The sequence below is a fragment of the Ochlerotatus camptorhynchus genome, unplaced genomic scaffold, assembly GCF_037179485.1.
Source record: "Ochlerotatus camptorhynchus isolate MF236.1 unplaced genomic scaffold, CSIRO-AGI_Acam_v1.1 ptg000546l, whole genome shotgun sequence".
Taxonomy (NCBI): Eukaryota; Metazoa; Arthropoda; class Insecta; order Diptera; family Culicidae; genus Ochlerotatus; species Ochlerotatus camptorhynchus.
The window spans coordinates 368823-391034 of record NW_027041029.1 but is presented as its reverse complement, the minus strand read 5'-3'; the positions used below and the strand labels follow the sequence as shown (position 1 = coordinate 391034).

The 22212-nt window shown below is 38.1% G+C and overlaps 2 protein-coding genes across 7 annotated transcripts in view; both read right to left on the bottom strand.

The window, feature by feature from the left end:
* Window positions 1–1575: 1575 nt before the first annotated feature.
* mei-9 (DNA repair endonuclease XPF mei-9) lies at window positions 1576–5121 on the bottom strand. The gene is made up of 6 exons (XM_065236312.1): window positions 4732–5121; window positions 3914–4672; window positions 3702–3856; window positions 2636–3645; window positions 2356–2574; window positions 1576–2296 (listed from the first exon to the last, which is right to left on the bottom strand). The coding sequence occupies exons 1-6, from the start codon at window positions 4956–4958 to the stop codon at window positions 1619–1621; spliced, it is 3048 nt and encodes a 1015-aa protein (XP_065092384.1). The 5' UTR covers window positions 4959–5121; the 3' UTR covers window positions 1576–1618.
* A 9946-nt stretch (window positions 5122–15067) lies between these two features.
* The window catches only part of LOC135713206 (homeotic protein female sterile-like), a 67680-nt gene continuing 60535 nt past the window's right edge, over window positions 15068–22212 (bottom strand). For all 6 annotated transcript variants that reach the window (XM_065236316.1, XM_065236317.1, XM_065236314.1 and 3 more), the window contains 2 exons: window positions 15763–15931; window positions 15068–15688 (listed from right to left, as the gene is read on the bottom strand). In XM_065236316.1, the coding sequence (XP_065092388.1) occupies window positions 15623–15688; window positions 15763–15931 (235 nt within the window). In that variant the 3' untranslated portion in view covers window positions 15068–15622. The remainder of the gene's footprint in view (window positions 15689–15762; window positions 15932–22212) is intronic.

Sequence of the window (22212 nt, the reverse complement as noted above, 5' to 3'; positions counted from 1 at the left end):
GCTTGGCATTTATGTTTACTGAGATTTCAGCAAAATTTATGTTTGTTAGCCGAGATCTCGGTAAAATCCCCGTTTGTTAACTGAATCTAGGCAAATTTTTCACTGAGATCCGCCAAAATAGATTGCCGAGCTGCTTGGTGGTGCCCATCTTGGCAAAAAATCTAAGTGTGTACAGTTGTGTTCGATAAAATAGTAGCGCATGCCGATTTTCATACAAAATGGTCAACTTTGACATTATGTAACTTTGTTAACTTATGATCAATTGAACTACAAATATGATCAATTTTACGATTACAAAATATTAAATTTTTGGAAGCACCTGCCGGAAACTGAGACTCACTGAGACAGATTGTTCAAAATAATAGCAGTACTAATCATTTTCATCTCAGCTTAATTTTGAGATTTTAAATTATACATTTCTCAAAATTCTAACAATCCTCACCCAATTAACAAATGTGCATAATAGTTAAGAATGTTTAAAATATTTGCAGTACGTAAATTTTCAAATAAAAAACTTGTTCCTCGGTTTTTACGGTTAGGTGCCAACAAATAATGTAGGTGAAATGGCTCTAATGTTGGCCTATGGGCCCATCGCTTAAACGTTTTTGCTTAGTGAGCAGAATATCATGGGTTCAATCCCAAGCTCCTTCGCGTTATATGATCGTTAGGACATCAATTTAGCTTATTGTTTACCAAATCGAACCCTGCTGCAATCCCAACCCTCTTACCCAATATCCCAGTGATTCCTCATGGAAGTGCAGAGGTGTTCTCAAGCGAGTGTCACGTCAACACATTCCTACCCATTCCTTTCTTGACCCGCGTTCGGGCGCGGCCGGCGCTGGTATTGCCTAGTTTGAGATCACCTGTTTTTACACATTGAGCATGATTGCTAGTCCCAAGCATCGTCTATTGGTTCTCTGTGTAATTACAGCTGATCTGGCAATAACCGTGGCCGGTAAATCATGCTCATGCTCATTTGGGTAATCGCGAAGACAACAAATCAAGAAGACTGACGAGTTCCATTTTCTCATACGTACGCTATGAGACAGGTACAATCGCGTAGTTTGCCGCTCAAAGGTAAATGCTTCGAACGAATTTGATAGCAAAGATTACATCCTCAGAAGAAGGGTTTGTGTATTTGCTCATTTTTCTATGCGTTGCTTCTACCTTCACTCAAGCGCAGCGCCATTTTATCTGTCGCTTGCATTCTGGCAAAGTTTCCAGTCTTCTTGATTTGTTGTCTTCGGTAATCGATAGCTTGTGATAGCTTGTGATAGCTTTACGATGTATTATTTGGATAACAGACTATATTTTTTGAAGAATTTCTTATATATATTTAAAATTGGAGCAGTGGGACAGATATGCGTCCATTTTTGAAATGGACAAAACGACTTCACATTTTTTTTTTAATTTTTCTATAATAAACAGCATTTTTCAATAAAATATTTTAAAAATACGTATCGATTTATATCGTTAAACATCAGAACCTCAAAAAAGTCAAAATGTCACATGGGACAGTTATGCTTCCACCGGCAGTCAACGTGTCAACCAGAAAAACAATATTAATTACATTAGTTTAGAACATTTTATTTTGATAACAAAACGAACACAACTAAAGCTAAAAGTTTCTTTTCCCAAGCCCTCGCTTAAACTTTGAAGCAAACTGTTTTTCGCCGGCATCCCCTTGCACAGCCTTATGAGCTACATGTAATATTTCCCACATCATTTTGGCTTGCATCCTATTTCCCAGCAGCTCCACCAGCTCTTCCTCTGACTTTTTGAGCAGTTCCTTTAAGTTTTTACATTTCCTCGTCACCTTTCCAATGTTCTTTGAGTTGATTCCGGGTAACTTTATCAGAAAATCATGAATGTTCGGATTCGTTCGATCGACAATGTTGTCACCCTCTCCTGAACCACCAGCTTCGTCTGACCCGAGTAATGTCGCCACGTCTGGATCGGGCTCCTGTTTGCCTTGTTTCAACTCTTCGAACAGCTGGGCCGTGGCGTAGGGACTAGGAGACCACACCAGTTTTAGCTTCGGGAAATGAAGAGTCAACAGTTGCAATTTCTGCATAATGTCCCCATTGGAAGAACTCGAATCTCCGGACATCATGAAATGACGCTGCAAATGAAATGGCTTGTTCTGATCGAATTCGATCAACAGTATCGGCTTGGTGTAGCACCGAGTCATCTGGACGCACTGATTGTAAAGGCGACCGGAGTTGAGTGAACCGATCAGATCGGAGATTGATTTTCGCTCCACGCAAATCTCCGGCGTCAGAATGTAATCACCGATCTAGTGGCAATAAAATAAAATATTTATATCCCGATTAAATATATGAATAATGAATCTACCGTAATCGTCAGCGGCACCACTTCTATGCCTCGGCGATGAATCAAGCATGGTAAATCAGACCGAAACTCGCGCATGTCTACGATTATCCGAGGAGTTATTACGCTTTCCTCACTGACAGCCTGGCCACCGGCTTGCCTCGAGGAAAGCTCTTGCTTCTTTTGCAACATTGTGATGGTATCCTCCGATTTGCCATCCTGATATTCTGGAACTACCATTATCTGCAGAAAATAACCACAACATGAATGGTACGAATGACGCAAATGAAAAGAAATAGGTTACCCTTTTTGTGTCTATCAGCAATTCGAAGGCTTGCTTCTCTCTCCGCAATGACGTCAAGTAGGATTGTTCTTCAACCGTTTTAGAGTGGATGATTACAAACACTCGCACTCGGGCCAGCTCTTGCCGCTGCTGTCGCCCCTCGAACACTTCAATTTGTCGAATTGCCGTCACGTTGCTATGATACATGACAATGTAGCGGGGTTTGATCTCCTCCAAGGTTCTGTCCAGCGAAGTCATCCCGTTAATTTCGCTTTTGAACGTTTGAATGAATACTATCGGTTTGTTGCTGTCGGTCACAATCTTCGTTACATCCATATTCTCCATCTCAGGAAACGATTCGAATTCACCGCATTCCAGCTGCGTGACATCGAAGAGGTCATTTTCCTCGCCATCGTCCGAAACAGTTAGATTTGCATCGCCCTTTTGTGACATGGTAAGAATGTAAGAATCTCTAAAGCAATGATAATCTTCAACCTCATCCTTATCGAGAAGATCGGCTTCCATTTCGGACATTTTTGAATTTTCTCCTTCTTGTTCCTGTTGTTTCCGGGATTCCTCTTCAGCCGCCTCCGCACGACGCTTGGCAATCCTTGCTTTTAAGAAGTGGCCTTTTGCTACAATCGGTTTCTCTTCTACCGGTTTTTGCTTTGGTGCTGTTTTGCTGGGAGCCGGTTTCACGAAGGCTTCAATATTTTGCACATTGTAAGAACCTCGATCGTTGTCTTTATTCAAGTGCCGGTACGACTCGGCTAATTTTGATACGACCACGTCATTTTTTATTGCATTGTAGAAGAGATATTTTTCCGGACCTTGAGTCAGATATTGGTTCAACTGGTAGCATGTTCTCGCATCTTGGCACAGTATCAGAACCTTCACTTGCTGGCGAGTATATTTTTGACGTTCCTCTTTCTTACGAAGCTTTTTCGCCGTCTCTTTTATATCCGATGGTATTTCTTGACGAAGCACCTCGGTTAAAGCTTTCCACTTTGGACAGAGTTCTGGTTGAAATTCTGAAAAACAGGAACATTTTAATCACCCTATTCAAAACTCCAAATCGAATGGCTACCATCATTCTGATTGAAAACACGCTCCTTCGCGATATTGAACATTTTCTCAGCGGAGTCCAGAATCGTCCACCCAGAATTACTGAGAGCATATTCGGTAGAACGATACTTTCTCATCGTTGCGTAAAGCGTGACTGCATCATGATAGATTGTGGATCTGCAACAAAACGGTCGAAATACTAACATTCGAAACAAACTATGTAGATAGACTTACATCATTAAATTCCGAAGCACCTTAAGGTCTGCAACGATGAGCTTCGTTTGCGAGCTCAATTGATGCCAAATCGTATCCAACTGTACTTGTAATATTTTGTGGAACTTCTTCGTAACGCAATTTTCTACGGTCACTTCCTGCAGCTCAACGTTTCTGTTCAGGCTTTTGATGTTTTTGACCAGATGATTCATTATGTCCAAAATGTTCGTCTGCAACAAAATCATGTGCTGACTCATTGGAATCTGCATTTCCACGACGATGGGTTCGAAGGGTTTCAGTGATTTTTGAATGATGGCATGAAACCGTGGCCAAATGAACAATTCTTTAATAAACAAATTTCTCATCACTTTTTCGACATGCCCATAGCCATAGGCAAATGCTTCTACGTTTTTGGAAAATGCCTTGATGAAGCCGCTTTTGTTCTTTTGTCGATACAAACGGAGGGCGAAAGCCTCCTGGCAGGATTCGATAATTTCATGTGCTTTCACTACGAAAATCCCAGTAATGAGTTCAATAGGGATGCGGTTTTTCAACAGATCAACGACCAAAATTCTCGTACTGATGAACTGTATTCCTCCCTGCAGATAAACTCGTTCGCGTTCAACAGCATTGGTGGAGGACTCGTGGATGTGCCGAGTTCCAAGCTGAGATGTGTATAGCCGCTCTTCATAGTCTGAACAATTAACGACCAACACCAAGGTCGTCGGATCGCAAAAAATCTTCAGCAAATTGAGTAACACTTTTTCGTAACTGATACCTCTGAAAGATTAAATCATAACTGTAATTGAAATTCAACCATAGAATCAATTGATGTTTACTTAGCGCAAACCACCAAGGCATCCGAGTGGAGTAAATCGAAAAACATTTGTCGTTCATATTCCAACATTGAAACTCCTTCCGAAGCCAGAAATTCTTCAGCATCCACTAGCTCTCCCAATGCATTGTCCTCTTTCAGCTCTTCATCTTGCTGCGCATCCGCTTCCGCTTGGTCCGCGGTGCATGCCAATTCGGATTCAACATCCTCGTCTTCTTCCAGAAGACTCATTTTCAAGCTTCGGCACAATCAAATTTACATGAAAATACTCGAGATTTACTTTCTTCTTCTTCTTCTCTCTGTTTAGGTGTTTGGAAACACCACTCCGTTTGGCACAGCAAGAACCGCTATATCGCCAGCTTATCGAGATTTACTTAAAGAACACAGAATACCGGAAAGGCATCAAGACGATCAAGACGAGAATCAAACAAAACAAACCGAAAGACTTGCTGTCATAACAAGTATTGGGCGATCCGCCCCAGTAACCAACAAAACAGTATCACGCTGAAAATGTACCCCCCAAATTAGGATAAACCAGAGACGTTGAATAGAGACACGCATACACGGATAGAAATCTCCTTATACCTTTTGGCAAATTTCCATTGCTGATTAAATATTCATAAATTGTATAAGTCAACTAATAAGCAGACGCCTTGCAAAAAGTTAATAAAGATCATGTGTCAAATGAAATGTATAAGCGGTCACACATACCTTTTATGCATCTAATAGGACATATGTGGTTTGTCTTATGGAATGTATAAGCAACAATACGAAACTAACGATTTTAAATTGGCTCACCACTTTAGTAGCCTATTGGTCCCAAGCAAACGATTAACGTACCCTATTCTAGTTGAAATTCTATTACTACACTATGTTTGTTTTGATTCGCTATGAAAGTTTGACAGATAACATCAGGGGTGTGTGGATTCATGCAGAACATGCAGGGGTGAGTGAAATAGCTTGGGACTGCTTGGGACCGTTGTTCTGGTACTGAGTGAGCCAAAAATAATAATGATTTTCTTCGGGACCCAGTGGTCTTAGAGTTACCTCTATGGTATAAGGCTGATGCTTTGGCAAAAATGTATAAGTGAAACACATGAATTAAATAATTGATTTTCGTTTCGTGTAGACTGAAGCAAGAAGAACCAAACGAACCGTCAAACGCTGAACCAAACGAGCAAAGTAAATAAACATTATTGTTCGCTCAATTCGCCAGAAAGGAGTATTGTTCTCAATAATGAAAAAAGTATATAATTATTTTTACGAAATATTTGATATCTGTTATTTATTTATTTATTGTTGATTCAATTAAATCAGTGCTAACATTTGAAAACGGCACAAAAGCCATTTGTAAACAAATGGTTTATGGGCCCTTTACTCACTACTTGAAGTACACCCACGCGACACAACAGCAACATCGGGTAGGGGAAATTTTCCCCTTCCTGACGATGCTGTTGGTTTGCGTGGGCGTTCTTCGGGTAGCGAGTAAAGGGCCCACAAACCATTTGTTTACAAATGGCTTTTGCGCCGTTTTCAAATGTTAGCACTGAAATACAACATTTATTAGTGATAAAAACAATGTCGAATCGCAACGTTTTATTTAGTTTTATGGTAATAAAGATGATTGCACTGCAAGCACTGCACTGCAAGCACAAGCACTGCAAGCAAAACAGTTGTACATGACAAAAGTTATACTGTCATGGAGCGACTGTCATCTCTTGTTATCTTATTTTTGCAAAATGGTGCCGCGCACTGCATTTTTATTCAGTTCCGATCGAACGTTCACATTTTCTTAACAGCATTGCGTAACTGTATGAAAGTCACTTGAAGCCACTCGAAAAATTATGGTTGCCAGGGACATTGATAAAAGATCCCTCAAAAACCGTGCTGCTGTTTTGACAGAAATTTTCTTTGCGCATCTCTATCAACGTCTCTGGGATAAACGACTAACCCTATTCACTTTCTGAAATTATTGTGGAAGATAGAGTTGGTAAGGATGATAATGATTAAAACATATAAGTTGAGTCATGTAACGAAACGCTTAAATTGAGGAAAACCAATTTATCGTTCATGTGAACAAAATCTCACTATCGTTGCTTTGTGAGGATAAATCCCAAAACAGCTAGCAGCGCTGTGTAAAAGACGAGGTAAAATATGCGATATTCCTTCGGTATAAATATGGGCTACCTAAGCTTGCAGAAGGTATTCTTGTGACGAACGTTGAAGGTGACGGACAAGCAGCAGCAGCAGCAAAAGCAGCAGTAGCAGCAGCAGTAGTAGCAGCGGCAGCAGCAGTGAAGGCGTAGCAACCGAGATTCGTGTAGCCGTGACCGAGGCTGGAAACCTCGGTCCGGTCACGACAATTATTTGTAAACTTCATTGATAGCGCGCGTCGCCGTGCTCTCGGCCGTGCTAAACCCGTCCATGCATCATAAATATCAACTGGTGTTTTGACCGAGGGGGGCGACTCTATCTACGATGCAGGGAAAATTGTTTTTTGCTGTGCTTTGCTGCACACACGTTGAGTAGATAGAAAGAAGATTGATGACGATTCTGAAGATTTCCTGCAAAAATATTATGCGCGATGCAAGTAGATGCGAGAAATGAAAGAAGATTTTTCGAAGATTGATTCGTTAGTGTGAGATTTGTTGAGCATCTAGAATTGAGATTTAGATGTGTCGCCCCCTCGGTTTTGACCAAAAAAATTGTTATGGTTATTTTGCTTAAACACGGCGTTCGGGTATCATCCAAACCATTTGTGGAATAGTTCTATTATTTTGGGTATCATTCGTTTATGGTATTTGTATTAGGGTTACCATCTCTGTTATTCCTTCACTTTTCAATACAACAGGCGTCACACTATCTAGTGCATAAGAATGTCGTAGACAAAAAAATCATATTGTCATTCAATGATTATTTTCTAGGGGCAACCCACTCTAAACTTTAGTTCTAATATCAATTAAACATTTTTAAATCTGTCTTAAGTATTCTTAAGTGTTTTCAATCCTGGATAATTTTCATCGCAGTGACCGCTTGCTAGAGTAGTTGATTGTTATTGTAGCTTGAACGATTTATGACTTTTCGTCTCGAATTTAGTGGAATTGATACTAATTTTACCCTGTTTTAATTTAAATTATATGTGTAATCATGTTAATGGGTAAGTATTTTAAATTTATTTATGAAATAATGTAACAAAGTAAACCATTTTTCAGCAAACATTTGGAGCAGGCAGAATATTCATTGGATTGTTTTCATTCATCCGATCAGAATTACTGATTTATTCTAATAGTACGTTCAGACTACAGAGTTATAACAACAATCAATACGAAACTAACGATTTTAAATTGGCTCACTACTTGACTACACTGAAACAAAGATAATAGTTAGGAATACTATTTTGCAGAAAACACTTATTTTCAGTATAACTACGCTTAATACCGTTAAATCTACCATGATTTCAGTATAGTTGACTATAAATATAATCAAATTTACAACCATTCTGTCAAAACTACTATGCTGACTCAAACGTTATAGTAGTTTCGATAGAAAAATTAGTCAAATTAAATGAATTTCGTTTCTGCACAAATCTATTGGTGGGAGTATTTAATTTAAACCATCAATATAGTATTTTTGCCAATGGATTTTGTTTCTGTGTAGCCTATTGGTCCCAAGCAAATTGACTAACGTAGCCCATTCTAGTATAAATTCCAGTACTACACTATGTTTGTTTTGATTCGCTATGCAAGTTTGACAGATAAAATGAGGTGTTAGTGGATTTTCCTATGTTTCGAGGGGTGAATCGATTAGCTTGGGACCGAAGAAAGTACCAGAACTGAGCCAAAAAGTTGAGCTCGTTTCTTCGGGACCTTCTGGTCTTAGAGTTACCTCTATGGTTATAACATGTTATAGCGCTATCTTGATGGAGGTTTCTGTGTTGCAATTATTTGACAACCGTTATAACATGTTATACCTCTCCACACTGAAACAAAATCCATTGGCAAAAATACTATATTGATGGTTTAGATTAAATACCCTCACCTAGAGTCGGTGTATAATGAGTCACGCCAAGAGAAAAAACAGTTGAACTCGCATCACGGCTTTCGAAAGATTCCCTTTCTTTTAACTTGGCAACAGAGGACTTCAGCATAAACTTCAAATGACTTCTAGCGAGGAAAAAAATTAACGGCTGTAGTAAATCATTATATCAGTGATTTTGTCGAATTATCTTAAAGAAAAATAGTAGAAATTGTCATTACTGATCATTACAAAACGTATCGCATGACAAATGTAATGCTCACCGCGAGTATATGATCATTTCTTCGATTATATTTTATATTTAATTGCAATACCTTTCGTGGACCTTTCATAGCATCGTAATCCTTGTTTACTTTGTACGATAGGTAGCCGGTTTGACAGTTCAATAGGTAGACTTGGCTTCACTCTTGGCGTGACTCATTATACACCGACTCTACCCTCACCAATAGATTTTTGCAGAAAACAATTTCATTTCATTTTACTATTATTTCTATCAAAATTACTATGCATTTTAAGCAAGCATAGTAGCAAAGGGTGTCCACGATGAAATTGCCACACACAAAATTGATTCGCAAAATTCGAGTTTTCATCCGATTGCCATCAAATTTTCAGGGATTGAGAAATAACTATTAAACTTCATTTTACCATTTTACTCGTATTTTATTTACAGTCCATACGCAAATGCCCGCACCTTGGCCTTAACCCCGGCCATAAGATTCTGCACAACCTGTGAATCAACCGTTTTTTGCATGTAAACCCATACTTTCTTCAGTTCCTCGACTGTCTTCACTACCTTAGGTCGTTTAAGAAGGTGCTGCTTCATAATCGCCCAGTACTTCTCGATGGGGCGGAGCTCCGGAGTGTTGGGAGGGTTGAACATTTTCGGCACGAAATTGACCTTATTGTCCGCATACCACTTCAGCACGTCCTTGGAGTAGTGGCATGAGGCCAAATCCGGCCAGAAGATTGTTGGGACGTTGTGGGCCTTCAGGAGAGGAAGCAGCCGCTTCTGGAGGCACTCTTTTATGTACACCTGTCCGTTCATCGTGTCCTGGGTCACGAAAGGTGCACTCCGCTTCCCGCACGTGCAGATGGCTTGCCAAACCAGGAATTTGTTCGCAAATTTGGACATCTTCTGAGTGCGGACATGCTCCGGAACGCTGAACTTATCCTTGGCCGTGAAAAACAGGTTGCCGGGGATCTGTTTGAAGTCGGCCTTCACATATGTTTCGTCGTCCATGATGCAGCATTCAACTTTCGTCAGCATGTTGAGGTACAACTTCCTGGCACGGGTTTTGGCGGACTTGTTCTGCTTCTCGTCGCGATTAGGGGCCTTTTGTACCTTGAACGTTCGAAGCCCAGCCTTAGTTTTGGCCTTCTGGACAAAACTTCGGCTTAGGTGCAGCTTCTTAGCCACATCCCTAACGGAGGCGTTCGGATTTCGGTTGAAGGCCCCAACTACGCGGTTGTGATTTTTGGTGTTGTACGGAATACTTTTTCCTTCACTTCTGGGCTTCCGATCGGTGGTCAACCGTTCCTCGAACCGCTTAATCCCTCGCGACACCGTGGAATTCGCGATTCCCAACGTTTTAGCGATGGAACGATGCGAGAGATCCTTGTTCTCGTGATGAATGCGCAAGATTTTATCACGCACGAGCTGTTCTTTCGACTCCATTTCCGCGAGTTTTGATCACAGGACTTTAAAACTTGCAGGATGTAAATAATGCACTATGAACTAAATCCACCCAAATTTTCATTAAATTATACCCAACGGTTAAAAAGTTAGAGCAATTACATAGTGTGGCAATTTCATCGTGGACACCCTTTATTGCCAGAATCATAGTAAATTAGTTAACATTCATATTCAACTATACTGAATTCATAGTGGATTCAACAGCAATAAGCGTGGTTATATTGATAATAAGTGTTTTCTGCAAAATAGTATTCCTAACTATGGTCCTTGTTTCAGTGCAGTCTGTACAGCGTTTAACCAAAGATGAATACTAAGATGAAACTGTCGGAAGAAAAACTTTTACATTTTAATGGCCTCTTTCACGGCCCCTTTCATCCAATGAAATCAGAGATGTCCCATTTCTTAGTTACTCGATTAACAACTAATCCAAGGACAAACAGACATAACACATTGAATATTTCTCACTGTAAAACATCGTCGCTGAAACATTAGCGCCATCTGTTGAGTACACTGAGGTGGGTAGTACGCTGAACAGATGGCGGTAGTGTGTAAACGTCAAACGCAAGGAAATTTGACTATGCGCGCCACAGGTGGCGGTACTACCAACTACGATACTTTTAAATTAACCGTTAAATGCTTGTTCGATGAACAACTTACGAGTGTTATGTCTGTTTGTCTGTGACTAATCGATTTTTTTTGTTCGCTGTGCTGCCATTTTTCCACCAATGAGAGTGCAGCACATGTTAGAAACGATCGGTGATGATCCTCTGGAGATGTTAATGCTTAAAGCGGCATGATATAACCGATTACACATATTTTACTTTTCGGTTCGTTAATCTATTAATCGATTATTCGCATGAAAATCGGCCACCACTAGATGAATGTGAAACGTCATTTCAAATATAAGGACCGTACATAAATAATGATACAATTTGAAAGGGATCGGGGCTAATCACAAATTATGTCTCCACGGTAACTGAAATAAACACGAGTGTTCACCGGTTGGTTTAACCATAGAGGTAACTCTAAGACTAGTAGGTCCAGAAGAAACGTGCTCAACTTTTTGACTCAGCTCTGGTACTATCTTCGGTCCTAAGCTGATCGATTCACCCCTCGAAACATAGGAAAATCCACTAACCCCTCATTTTATCTGTCAAACTTTCATAGCGAATCAAAACAAACATTGTGTAGTACTACACAGAAAAAAAAGTTGTTGAATATTACATCCAAACTGCTGCAACCAGGTCAATCCATCGGTTGTGTAATATAACGTTGTACGATGTACATCGATTTTGCGAACAAAATTACATCTATTGATGTAATATTGTATCTGCTTTTTGCTATTACATCATTATTTCATACATCAGCTTGAATTACATTGATCGATATTACATTTTTTTTGCTGTGTAGAATTTTGACTAGAATGGGGTACGTTAATCGATTTGCTTGGGACCAATAGGCTAGTCAAGTAGTGAGTTAATTTAAAATCGTTAGTTTCGTATTGATTGTTGCTATCACCGTTGCTATACAAATTTAATTTGTTTGTTTATGTAATATCGTCTAGCATTTTTCAGCGAATATTTTCAAAGTACCAATTCTTGTAAGAAATCCTTATAATGCCTTACATGAAGTGATGGAGCGTTATCCCGATTATGGCTTCTATTTTGAGAACAAATTGAATGATGCCGCGCTACAAGCACTCAAACATACGTTACGGTTTAAACATAACTCTGTCGTGCGAATCTTCCACCCGTTCCTCGTTGATTTGAAATACAACATTGTATAATTGTTGGCTATTGACAGTGTGACACTAATGGCGGTAAGCTCCAACTCGGATTAACTTTTAATACCGTCCCTGTTTGGATGATATGCAAAGTGTTTGCATAGCATCGTGTTGAATAACTCTGATGTCGACATCAAAGCAGCCGGACATTCTTGATCGAGATTTAATCCGAGGATAATACCGATTCGAGCTTACCGCCATAACTGAAGTAATTTAGGCTGATCGGAGCTGAATTAGAAGTTGAAGAGACTTTCCACACCATTACCTTACTTTCAGGATCCTGAGAATCACATCTCATAACTTCCGCTGAAAGTGTTTATCTGAAAGTGGACAATAATTTCTCGTATTTAGAACCTTCGACGCTCTTATTCTAAACCATCGATCTTCAACCTGGGATTCGCGAACACCCACTGAACGTAAATCACATTAAAGGAATTAAGTGATGTAGCATATCCCCTTTTTGATAATGTTGGAATAGTTTAATCACTACTTCTATAAGCCCTAGGTTTTCAAATCGTGTACCGCGTATATGGGATCAGTGAGCATTCTTCACGTTCTGGATAATACCATAGAGGTAACTCTAAGACAAGTAGGTCCCGATGAAACGTGCTCAACTTTTTGGCTCAGCTCTTGTACTATCTTCGGTCCCAAGCTAATCGATTCACCCCTCGAAACATAGGAAAATCCGCTAATCCTTCATTTTATCTGTCAAACTTTCATAGTGAATCAAAACAAACATAGTGTAATACTGGAATTTATACTAGAATGGGGTACGTTAATCGATTTGCTCGGGACCAATAGGGTAGTCAAGTAGTGAGCAATTTAAAATCGATAGTTTCGTATTGATTGTTGGTATTACTCCTTTAAGAGATTGACAATCTTATGACATGATCAAGCAGCTGTTTAAGGATAAAATGCACAGAATTAGGCGTGGTCTTGGTACACTTTTGTTTACGAGTGGTGAGAATTGGTAGGGCCCTATTATGTAAGTCGAGTCGAGTGTCCCTTCAGGTCACTTCCCACTGCAACCAGATTGCACGTATATTTATTCAAAGTTGTTTCTGTGATATACAACACAAACAAACAAATCGTATAATAGAACGCAAAAAATGGCATAAAAGTCGTAAATTTGCCTTCTATAGAATTTAACTTGAACATGATGCGATGTATGTCATTCTTATATCCGATGTAGACTTAAACTGTAGCAATTTACGGTACTGCTTGTACATTGCTGGTGGTCTAATGTGGTATTACTTCTGTATTATCAAAATAGACCAGAAGTGACGATCGACGACGATAATAGTTTAAGTTTGGCTTGTGATATTAAAAATACCAAATGTGCGTGGGTTGATTTTCACGAATTTCTGTTAACGTTTATGAATTTTTATTTTCCTTTTATATCAATTTTTGATTGTGTTTAAGTCAATAAAAATTGTATTTTTATCATTTTCTTTCTGTTATTATATTTTGTTAATTCTTTATTACCATCTTATCCTACTACATCTATTGCTCGTTTCAAAACATTTCTTTTTCACTCCATAAATTGCCCGTGAGCCGCACGGTTTTTTTTTAATTTTGCTTTTGCGACGTACATCACGTGATCTGAAGACAACATGATCAAGGATTAGATGAAACACCTTTTTCTTTTCTTTAACATCGTTTTCGAAACTGCGAACTTTTTCATGTGCTGATTTATTTATTTTCTACCATTCTTAACGACCTAGTAATACTCTCATAAAACTAGTAGAAAATTGGACCATCAATTGAACGAAAAGTAAAAAAAATGGTTGCTATACTCCTCAGTCAAGATGGTTCTTTTATGGAGATTTATTACATTTTATTTTACTTTAATTGCATTCCTCATATTTTTAGCGCATTTGCAGATTAATCCGTTCCCGTTGTTCAATGTTCATATTGTTTCGGAAAACTACGACGTACATGATGTATATATGTCATACTTTTTACAAATCACCTGTTTATTTTGTCTTATGTTACAGTATTTAATAATATGCATATTAACATCATATACAGTTGTATGCTATTGGTTAGCATTTTTTATATGGGGTTCCAATTGCTAAATATAACTTATAACACATTGACTTGGTTGATTATGAATGAACTATGTACAAATGATAACGATGATGTACCCAATCCAAACCTTAGTGTTGAAATTAATCTCATGCTGGAAAAGGACTTTTCTTTCACAATATTGGTAAACGAACTACGAGTTTCTGGTTTTCTTGGATGACCATAAAAGTTGAATTGAGCAGCGAGTCATAGCAACAATTATCGAGTCTTCGTAACGAATTAACGGACTGCGTAAAGTAAACGTTTTCTCATCCGGACAGAAAAGACTAAACAGCAATACCGAAAAGCGCCATAATTTCACTCCTGCTGTAAAATAACCTCTTTTCGTCTACTGAGATGATATAGTAGTTTATCGTTCGTTTATAAAGTTGTTGCTTGTTCTATTAGCAAATTTGTTTTACATACTATGACGAGGAAAAAGTTTAAAATTTTACACGCAAATCGAATTTATGCTACTTTCCGGTACCTAGTCACTGGCAGACACAGTGACGAGTGCCTATTTCAACTGCCGTTTGTCGAAACAAATGACAGTTCGAATTGACCGTCGTCATTGTATAGGTACGCGTGACACTAGTAAATACATTAAGCAGGCTAGAAATCGTAAACAAATAAAAGTACATACCCAATTCATCCTAAAAAGTAGCAACATAGAGAAGGGATTTAGTCAGACCTTCCGTTTGCCACGTCAGAAGGAATATAAATTTAAACAGCCCAATGTAAATTATATTAAGTCTACAGGTGTTCACGTCTGAATATCTTTTTTTTTTTTTATTTCCTTTTTGGCTATTTAGCGAATTGCTTATTACTAACATGTCAACGCTGAACTAACATTGATTTTCAAAAAAAAAAAACTCCACTTTTGTATTCCCTACCATATCTGAGTCACAAATCTTTTATATCCATAATCGTTGTCATCTTACACTAAAGCCGCTTGCTCTGCATAAGGACATGCTGAGACATTTTTCTAACTCTGAAAGTTACACTTTACGTTTACTGTGTTCAATTTAAATATATATTTTTAATATTTTTACGTTATATCACAAATTATAATGTCACTAACTTAATAGCATATTATTTACGACCTCAATGTCTCAATGATCTGCTGCTTTTCCCTTTTTTGACGAGAGTTTCCTCCAGTCGCTTCTTCTTCTATCGAAAACACAATTTGTTAAGAAAGCAACCAGTTTTCAACTGCTTTCGTGTACAGTTTGCTTCGGTGGTATGCGGAGGATTTCGGTTGCCAAAACCCGTTGGGAACAGATGAAACCCGTACCGGAAAATAACAAGGAACCACTCTTACAGAGACTCTTCGAACGCAGCCATCAAATCACTTTGCATATTCATATCAATCTGTCCGGCCATCTGTCGAGAGGAAAGGGAAGCATTTAATGCATTAGTGTGTCTGAGCCAAGTCCAGGAATCGAAGGAAATCTTACCGCTTCTCGCCTGCGACGTTCCTGTTCTATTTTTCTAAGTTCAGCCCGTTTAGCAGCTGACCTGTCCAAATTATGCGGTGTGGTCGGAGTTGCTGGCGAAGGGCTTCCCTGGGGAGATGCTTTAATCTCTTCCACAACCCGGGTGGGTATTGGTTCCGCGACAACTTTCCTATAAGGGTAGCAAAATGTGTAATGTATTTTAATCGATCACAAATATCAACTAAATATAACATCTAGGTATTTAACAGACTATTAGCAATTCATGCTTGTATAATTTCTTTATTTAAATGCACTCAAAAATATTTGTTCGGCTTATTGTCAGTCTCAGTCAAGGTAGTAAGATCCAACCGGTACTATCCTCCGATCACGAATGTCAGGGTGCTTTTATGTTGACGGTGAGGTTAATCAACATGATCTTGCACAAACATTTGGCTGATCCTCCAAACAGGGCCACACAGCAAAAAAATAATTTTAATATCACATCGAAGTGGATGCACCTCAATCGTGTCGAAAATATGGTGTAATATTACTTGCCAAAAAGGACAAAATTATCATTAATACAGTGCATGAACTGACATTACGCTGCTTTTACTGCATTTGTTTATTGTTGTGGCCATAAACATTACATGCGCTTTTCGACATGATTGATGTGCATCCTCTTGGATGTAATATAAAATTTATTTTTTGCTGTGCAGTATTAAAAGTTAATCCGAGTTGGAGCTCACCGCCATCAGTGTACGAATCAACTTAGAATGATCTATTATTTCATGTTTGATCAGTACAGAGCTATTGTTTCGTCAAGAATAGGTTCACGAGTACAAATCTCATGTCGTTTGCGACAAATCTTACAAATAACACGGCCAAATCGATGCGATCTACGTCGATTTTGTAAAGGCTTTCGACAAAGTATCACATATGCTAGTAATTGAAAAAATGCCTAAAATCAAACCCCCGGAGTGAGTAACTACCTAGATTTACTGCTATTCATATTATTCATAAAAGACCTTTGACCTCGATATAGTACTTTATGATTTGACCCGTGTCAACATAATTAAAAATCTAGTTATTGTTATTAATAGCAACGCTAAAACGCTGTCCAGACTGGAGAGTTATAACATGTTATAACGGTTGTCCACTAATTGCAACACAGAAACCACCATCAAGATAGCGCTATAACATGTTATAACTCTGCAGTCTGAACGTACTATAACTGTGCCAGTGCGTAGAGCTGGGCCAGAGGCAAACAAACAAAGAATTGTGAGAATTTAAATGAAGACAGCATATCAAGAAGACTGTCAACTTTGTCATAGCTCAAGAGATAGATACAGTAGCGCTGCGCTTGGCCAAAGTGGAAGCAACACATATAAAAATAAGCACAAACACACATTTCAGCTTCCCTGAAATTCTCTGGACTTCTGTGAAGTTCCTGACCTATTTCTGAAGTTTTCATAGACTCTCTGAAGGTCTTTGTACTTCCTTGAAATTCTCGGAACATCTAAAGGGTTCTAAGTACATCATGGAACTCTCCTCAATTTTTCAAAACTCACGCTTATAGATCTTTAAACTGCACCAAAAGTCTGGATTAAAGTTACGGGAACTGTCCTTAAGATCTCTGAAATTCCCAAAAGATCTCTAGATCTAGAGTACTTAGAACTTCTTAGACTTTCTACAATTTTCCTCAAGTTCTTTATACTTCAGAAGTTCTCTTGACATCGGGACATGAGGTTCTTAAAGCTTCCAGTAAGTTTCCCATATTTTCAGGATGTTAATGTTTCCGCAGTTTGTTTATGAAGATTCACTGAAATTCTCAGCATTTACTTTCATTCCTTAGAACTTCTGTAAAGTTTCTACAATTGTTGTGAAGGATATGGGCCATCTTTCAAAAAGTAAAAAAAGATTTTCCCTTGATTCTGGCACTTTGGAAATTTTCAATACGTTGAACTTGAACATGGAATACGAAACTTCTAGACATTGAATATTTTGAAATCGTTGACTTCTAAAACTAAGTAAGTGTTAAACATCAACATTGAATGGATTTGATTGTAAAGCAGTTTCTTAAAATCCCTTAGAAATGTTTGCGTTAATTGCTGTTGTTGTTGCTGTTTTACAAAAAAAAAACATATTTTTAACGCATTTAAGAAATATCTTTCGTTTTATAAACTTGGAAATTATCCGTTAAAGTTCTGGAAAAACCTGAAAAACTCAGGGAATTATATTTAGCCAAATGAGTAGACACCCTGTAGAGAGAAAGACGATTCAACGTCAAAAAGCGCTATAGAAGCAAAACACATTCGAATTGTTCGAAAATTAGAACAAAATGCAGGCATCGATTGGACCATCAGATCCTACACACTTAATCTAGCTCGGTAAAATCTCCAACAGCCGATTACTTCGGCATTCACTTTTGCTGATACCTCTGCAAAATATCTGTTTGTTAGCTGATATCTCAGCAAAATGTTATTTGTTAGCTGAGACTCAGCAATTGTTTGACTGAATCTCAGCAAAATAAATTGCTGAATTACTCGGCTGTTGGAATCTCGGCGAAAAAATTTAAGTGTGTACGCACTGCAAGAAGAATGATCGATCTTGAAATAAATTCACACAAGAAAAGGTAACTTTAGTGACTTGGCCTTAAAAAATGAGACTTTTTAGTGACTGGCTTGAAAAAAGTGACCAATTCACTCAAAAGTGACTCGCTACCAGCCCTAGGATAATGAACTTTTGGCAATATTTCCAACACTGAAAGTGAATAAGATTTCATTTATTTCCCTAAAAAATGAAACCACTCTAACTTGAGTAAAACATTGTAAACAAAAATTCAAACGTCAATTTGTCGAAACTTTAAGCATCCCCACGCAAACTAACAACACCACCTTACTGGGAGAAACAATACGCTTTCTGGTGTTGCGTGGAAGTGCTAAGAGTTTCGATACATTCACGTTTGAATCTTAGTTTACAACAGCAGATAGGGTAAATGACGGCACTCCGGTGCACTTTCATATAGCTGTTCTTAATGTTCAAAGCTTTCTCTTGATATCTGATGTCTCGATTAAGTAATCGCAATTCGACCTCAAAAGCTGTCGTCTGTCAATATTATGTATTATATGCAGAGCCCAACCGAGAAAGCAACAGTTGGTAAACTTTAAATTTAGACTAATTTTACCCTCTCGTTGGTTTTTCCATTTACCATCATAAAGTCATATCAGGCGTTTGTAAATAAATGAAGAGTTCGAAAAGTGTTGATGTTGTTTAAAGTGAGTTTAGTAGGGTGAGATATTATAGCTTCTAAGAGCAACCGTACCAATTAGTAACTAAGGCACATTCACCAACCTCTACCATAATGCTACTTGCGTACCGGGGATTGCAATTCAGGTGGGGGAAATAGCAATCCGCCCCTTGGGAAGTAGTGAGTTCATAAATGTAGCATCAGACGGTTGCTATTTTGAATAAACGTCAAAAGTTTGTTTTGCCGGTGTGCAAAACGGTAACTTAAATTATGACTCTGATAGCAACGACTGGTGTGGAGAGGAGTGATTAAGCCAAAATGGAAACGCTGTGCGTAAGTAAAATAGTGCCGCAAATGGCAACGACTGGTACGGCTGCTCTAATGGGTAAATGCTTGGTTTGGGTTCGATCAGAATTTTCCCGAAATTTTATTTGAGTCGATAAGCACAGATTGGATGTTACAGTGCTATTTCGTTCAATTGGAGATAGATCTTGGAATTTTTGTTCGTACATAGAAAAATACGACGAGCATGTTTATTATAATATCGACTTACTTTGTGTGACTTTTTGTGTGCATATTTCGGAATGAACTTTTAAATTTTTCGGGCATGTTCGTGATTTTTTGTTCTCATTAAAATGCGGCTTTAGGAATGTCGCGGTTTTTACAAATGCGTTTTGAACAAGCATTTTTTAGCAGTAACACATCAATTTTGGTGGCACTCTTTTTTTTATTGGGTATCAAGCTGGAGCTGCGTGGCAGCTTTGTTTTTAAAATTTGACCCATTTGAATTAATTTTGCTTCTATCTTTGACAATACAACAGAAGGACTAGCCTATGTTGGCAGCTTGAACACTGGATTCCATGTATATTGTTTCAAGATAGTTATAGAAAAAATGCTGTGACGTGTGCGCGTAGATACATCCGCGTAGTAATCCAATTGAATAAGTAAATCCGTTTCGAACGAAATATCTAAATTATGTAAGTGCGAAACAATCGAAGCGAGAAAAAAAGGCTTATTATCATTTAAAGAGAGCCACCAAGATAAATGTGATATCAGACCGGTTGACACACTAAAGAAGTGTTATTTATTTATTTTTACTCGGATTTCGAATTCACGTGATTTTTAGAATTTACGCGGTTTGTGGTGGTTATTAGATTTGTTCATTACGCGGTGTTTTACATGCTTTTTATTTCTTCTTTAATGCGGATTTAATGCTCAATTTTTTTTCCATAACTATTTCGAAACAATACACACAAACACTGTTCAAAATTCCAGCATAGGTTTGACAGTCTATGTATTGTCGAAAGATAGAGGCAAAATTTATTCAAATTAGTCAAGTCTTGACACATAAGCTGTCAAGTAGCTCCGCTTTGATACCCTACACAACAACAAAAAAGTTTAGTGAATATTTAGTTATTTAGCTAAGATAGAACTACTCCCTTCTATGGTTATTAAAAAAAAAGAAAAAAATTGTACCTTCTTCGGATATTATTAAAAAAAGGAATACTCAATATATAGCTATGAATACCACCATCTTTTTTCAATGGATTCGTTAGGGTACCATTCGGGCTGATGTTGTACAAAATACTATCACGCTTGATAGAATCCACAAACGGCGCTATCGTTGCTGATTTTACAAGGCAATTTGTAAACAATGACAACGTCTATTTATCGATTCTACCAACCTTGTCCTTGACAGATTGAGACAACTTGAGGAGTTTTTCGTACGCGATTAACAGGCTCGTTTTCGCGAGGGCCGATCAACGACGGACCAAATGTTTAACCGGCGTCAATATCCTTGACAAATTTCGAGAATACAGCTTGCAGACTCACCATCTCTATATTAATTTCTTAACAGTGTACGATTCAGTGAAGAGAAATGAGATTTGACATAAGATTATACCAGAACATGGTTGTTCGGTTGAACTAATCAGATTGACTGATTCGTGCGGCGCTTGATGAATCGAAATCAAGTGTACGGGTTACAGATGAAATTTCGACCTTCCAGGGGTGGCAAATATCATTTTCCATGAAAAATATCACGCGATTTTTACAGTGATACTTCTGTCAAACGATCAAAGGAAATTTCTTCAAAATCTCATCGGTTTTTTTTTTCATGACGAAACGTGACAGTGGTTTGAACATAGGCACTCACTCTACCGATTACATTCATACTGTTGCTTGCCTAAATTCATCAAAATCAGTTAGAAAATTTAATGTAAACACCGTATGAGAATTATTCGCATGAGAGCTTGATAATTGGAAAATGACAAGACAGCTCATGATAGGTAGTATCGTCTCGTGATAGTGAGGGGACCTGTTTTTCCATTGCCACATGACGGCCGTGATATTTACCAACTCTGTATCATGACCTTCTTAAGTGGATTTACAGGTTTGCACGATTGCTTTTATTGACAATAATCTTATTGTCAATACATTCAATATTGTCTTCAATACATCGATATTGACAATATTTCTGTATTCACATCATCAATATTTTTGGATCAATATATTAATATTTGTGGAGTTCGCTTTAGGCGATGCAGTTTCGAGCTTTGCTTTTTCTTGAGGGAGCGATTAGGACAACGACAAGGATGGGCTCACGATTAACTGTTTATAGCTCATTTTGACAACCTTTTGAAGTTATTTTACTATGAACTCCAGTTGTTTTTACTAGCAATACATAGAACATAAAAACATGTTAAGGGCTGGTCATAAAGTACGTAGATATATACAGCTGAAGGTATGTTAGGGAGTGTGTATGGTCCATACAAATAGTTGAAAATTCGTATGAAAAACTGTCGCGCTAAAAAACCGTGTTCCTAGTTTATGGACAGACCCTTAATGTAATAATAATAATTATTGTTCAATTCTCGAGCAAATAGTGAATTCGACATAAGTGCTTTTGTAAACAATGGTTTCAAACTTCAATAATTTATCGAAACCGATAGCTCACCCATACAAACGAACACCAGCATAAGGTAGTACAGCCGCTTTTTTACAGTCTGGCGGAGAGAACTTCGGGAACCAATTGAGCTGTCAAATAGCGGAACCAATCGGATAAATCGCCCAGCAACAGAAAAAAAAAACTTATCAGCGAGCGATTCAAAACTCGCCTACACTGAACCAAACCCTCCATTTATAAAATGAAAAATCATTCAGTTGCATCCATTTTCAATGTTTCTGAAAACCGTATGACAAAATCAGTCGGATGATTTTCTATT

Bases quoted from the DNA above. Each gene is read 5' to 3' on its own strand.
- mei-9 (XM_065236312.1), bottom strand. From the start codon at position 4,958: ATGAGTCTTCTGGAAGAAGACGAGGATGTTGAATCCGAATTGGCATGC. The intron at 3,857-3,913 runs GTAAGTCTATCT...GTTTTGTTGCAG, and splicing joins GTGCTTCGGAATTTAATGAT to ATCCACAATCTATCATGATG. The intron at 2,297-2,355 runs GTAGATTCATTA...TATTGCCACTAG, and splicing joins TGGTGCCGCTGACGATTACG to ATCGGTGATTACATTCTGAC.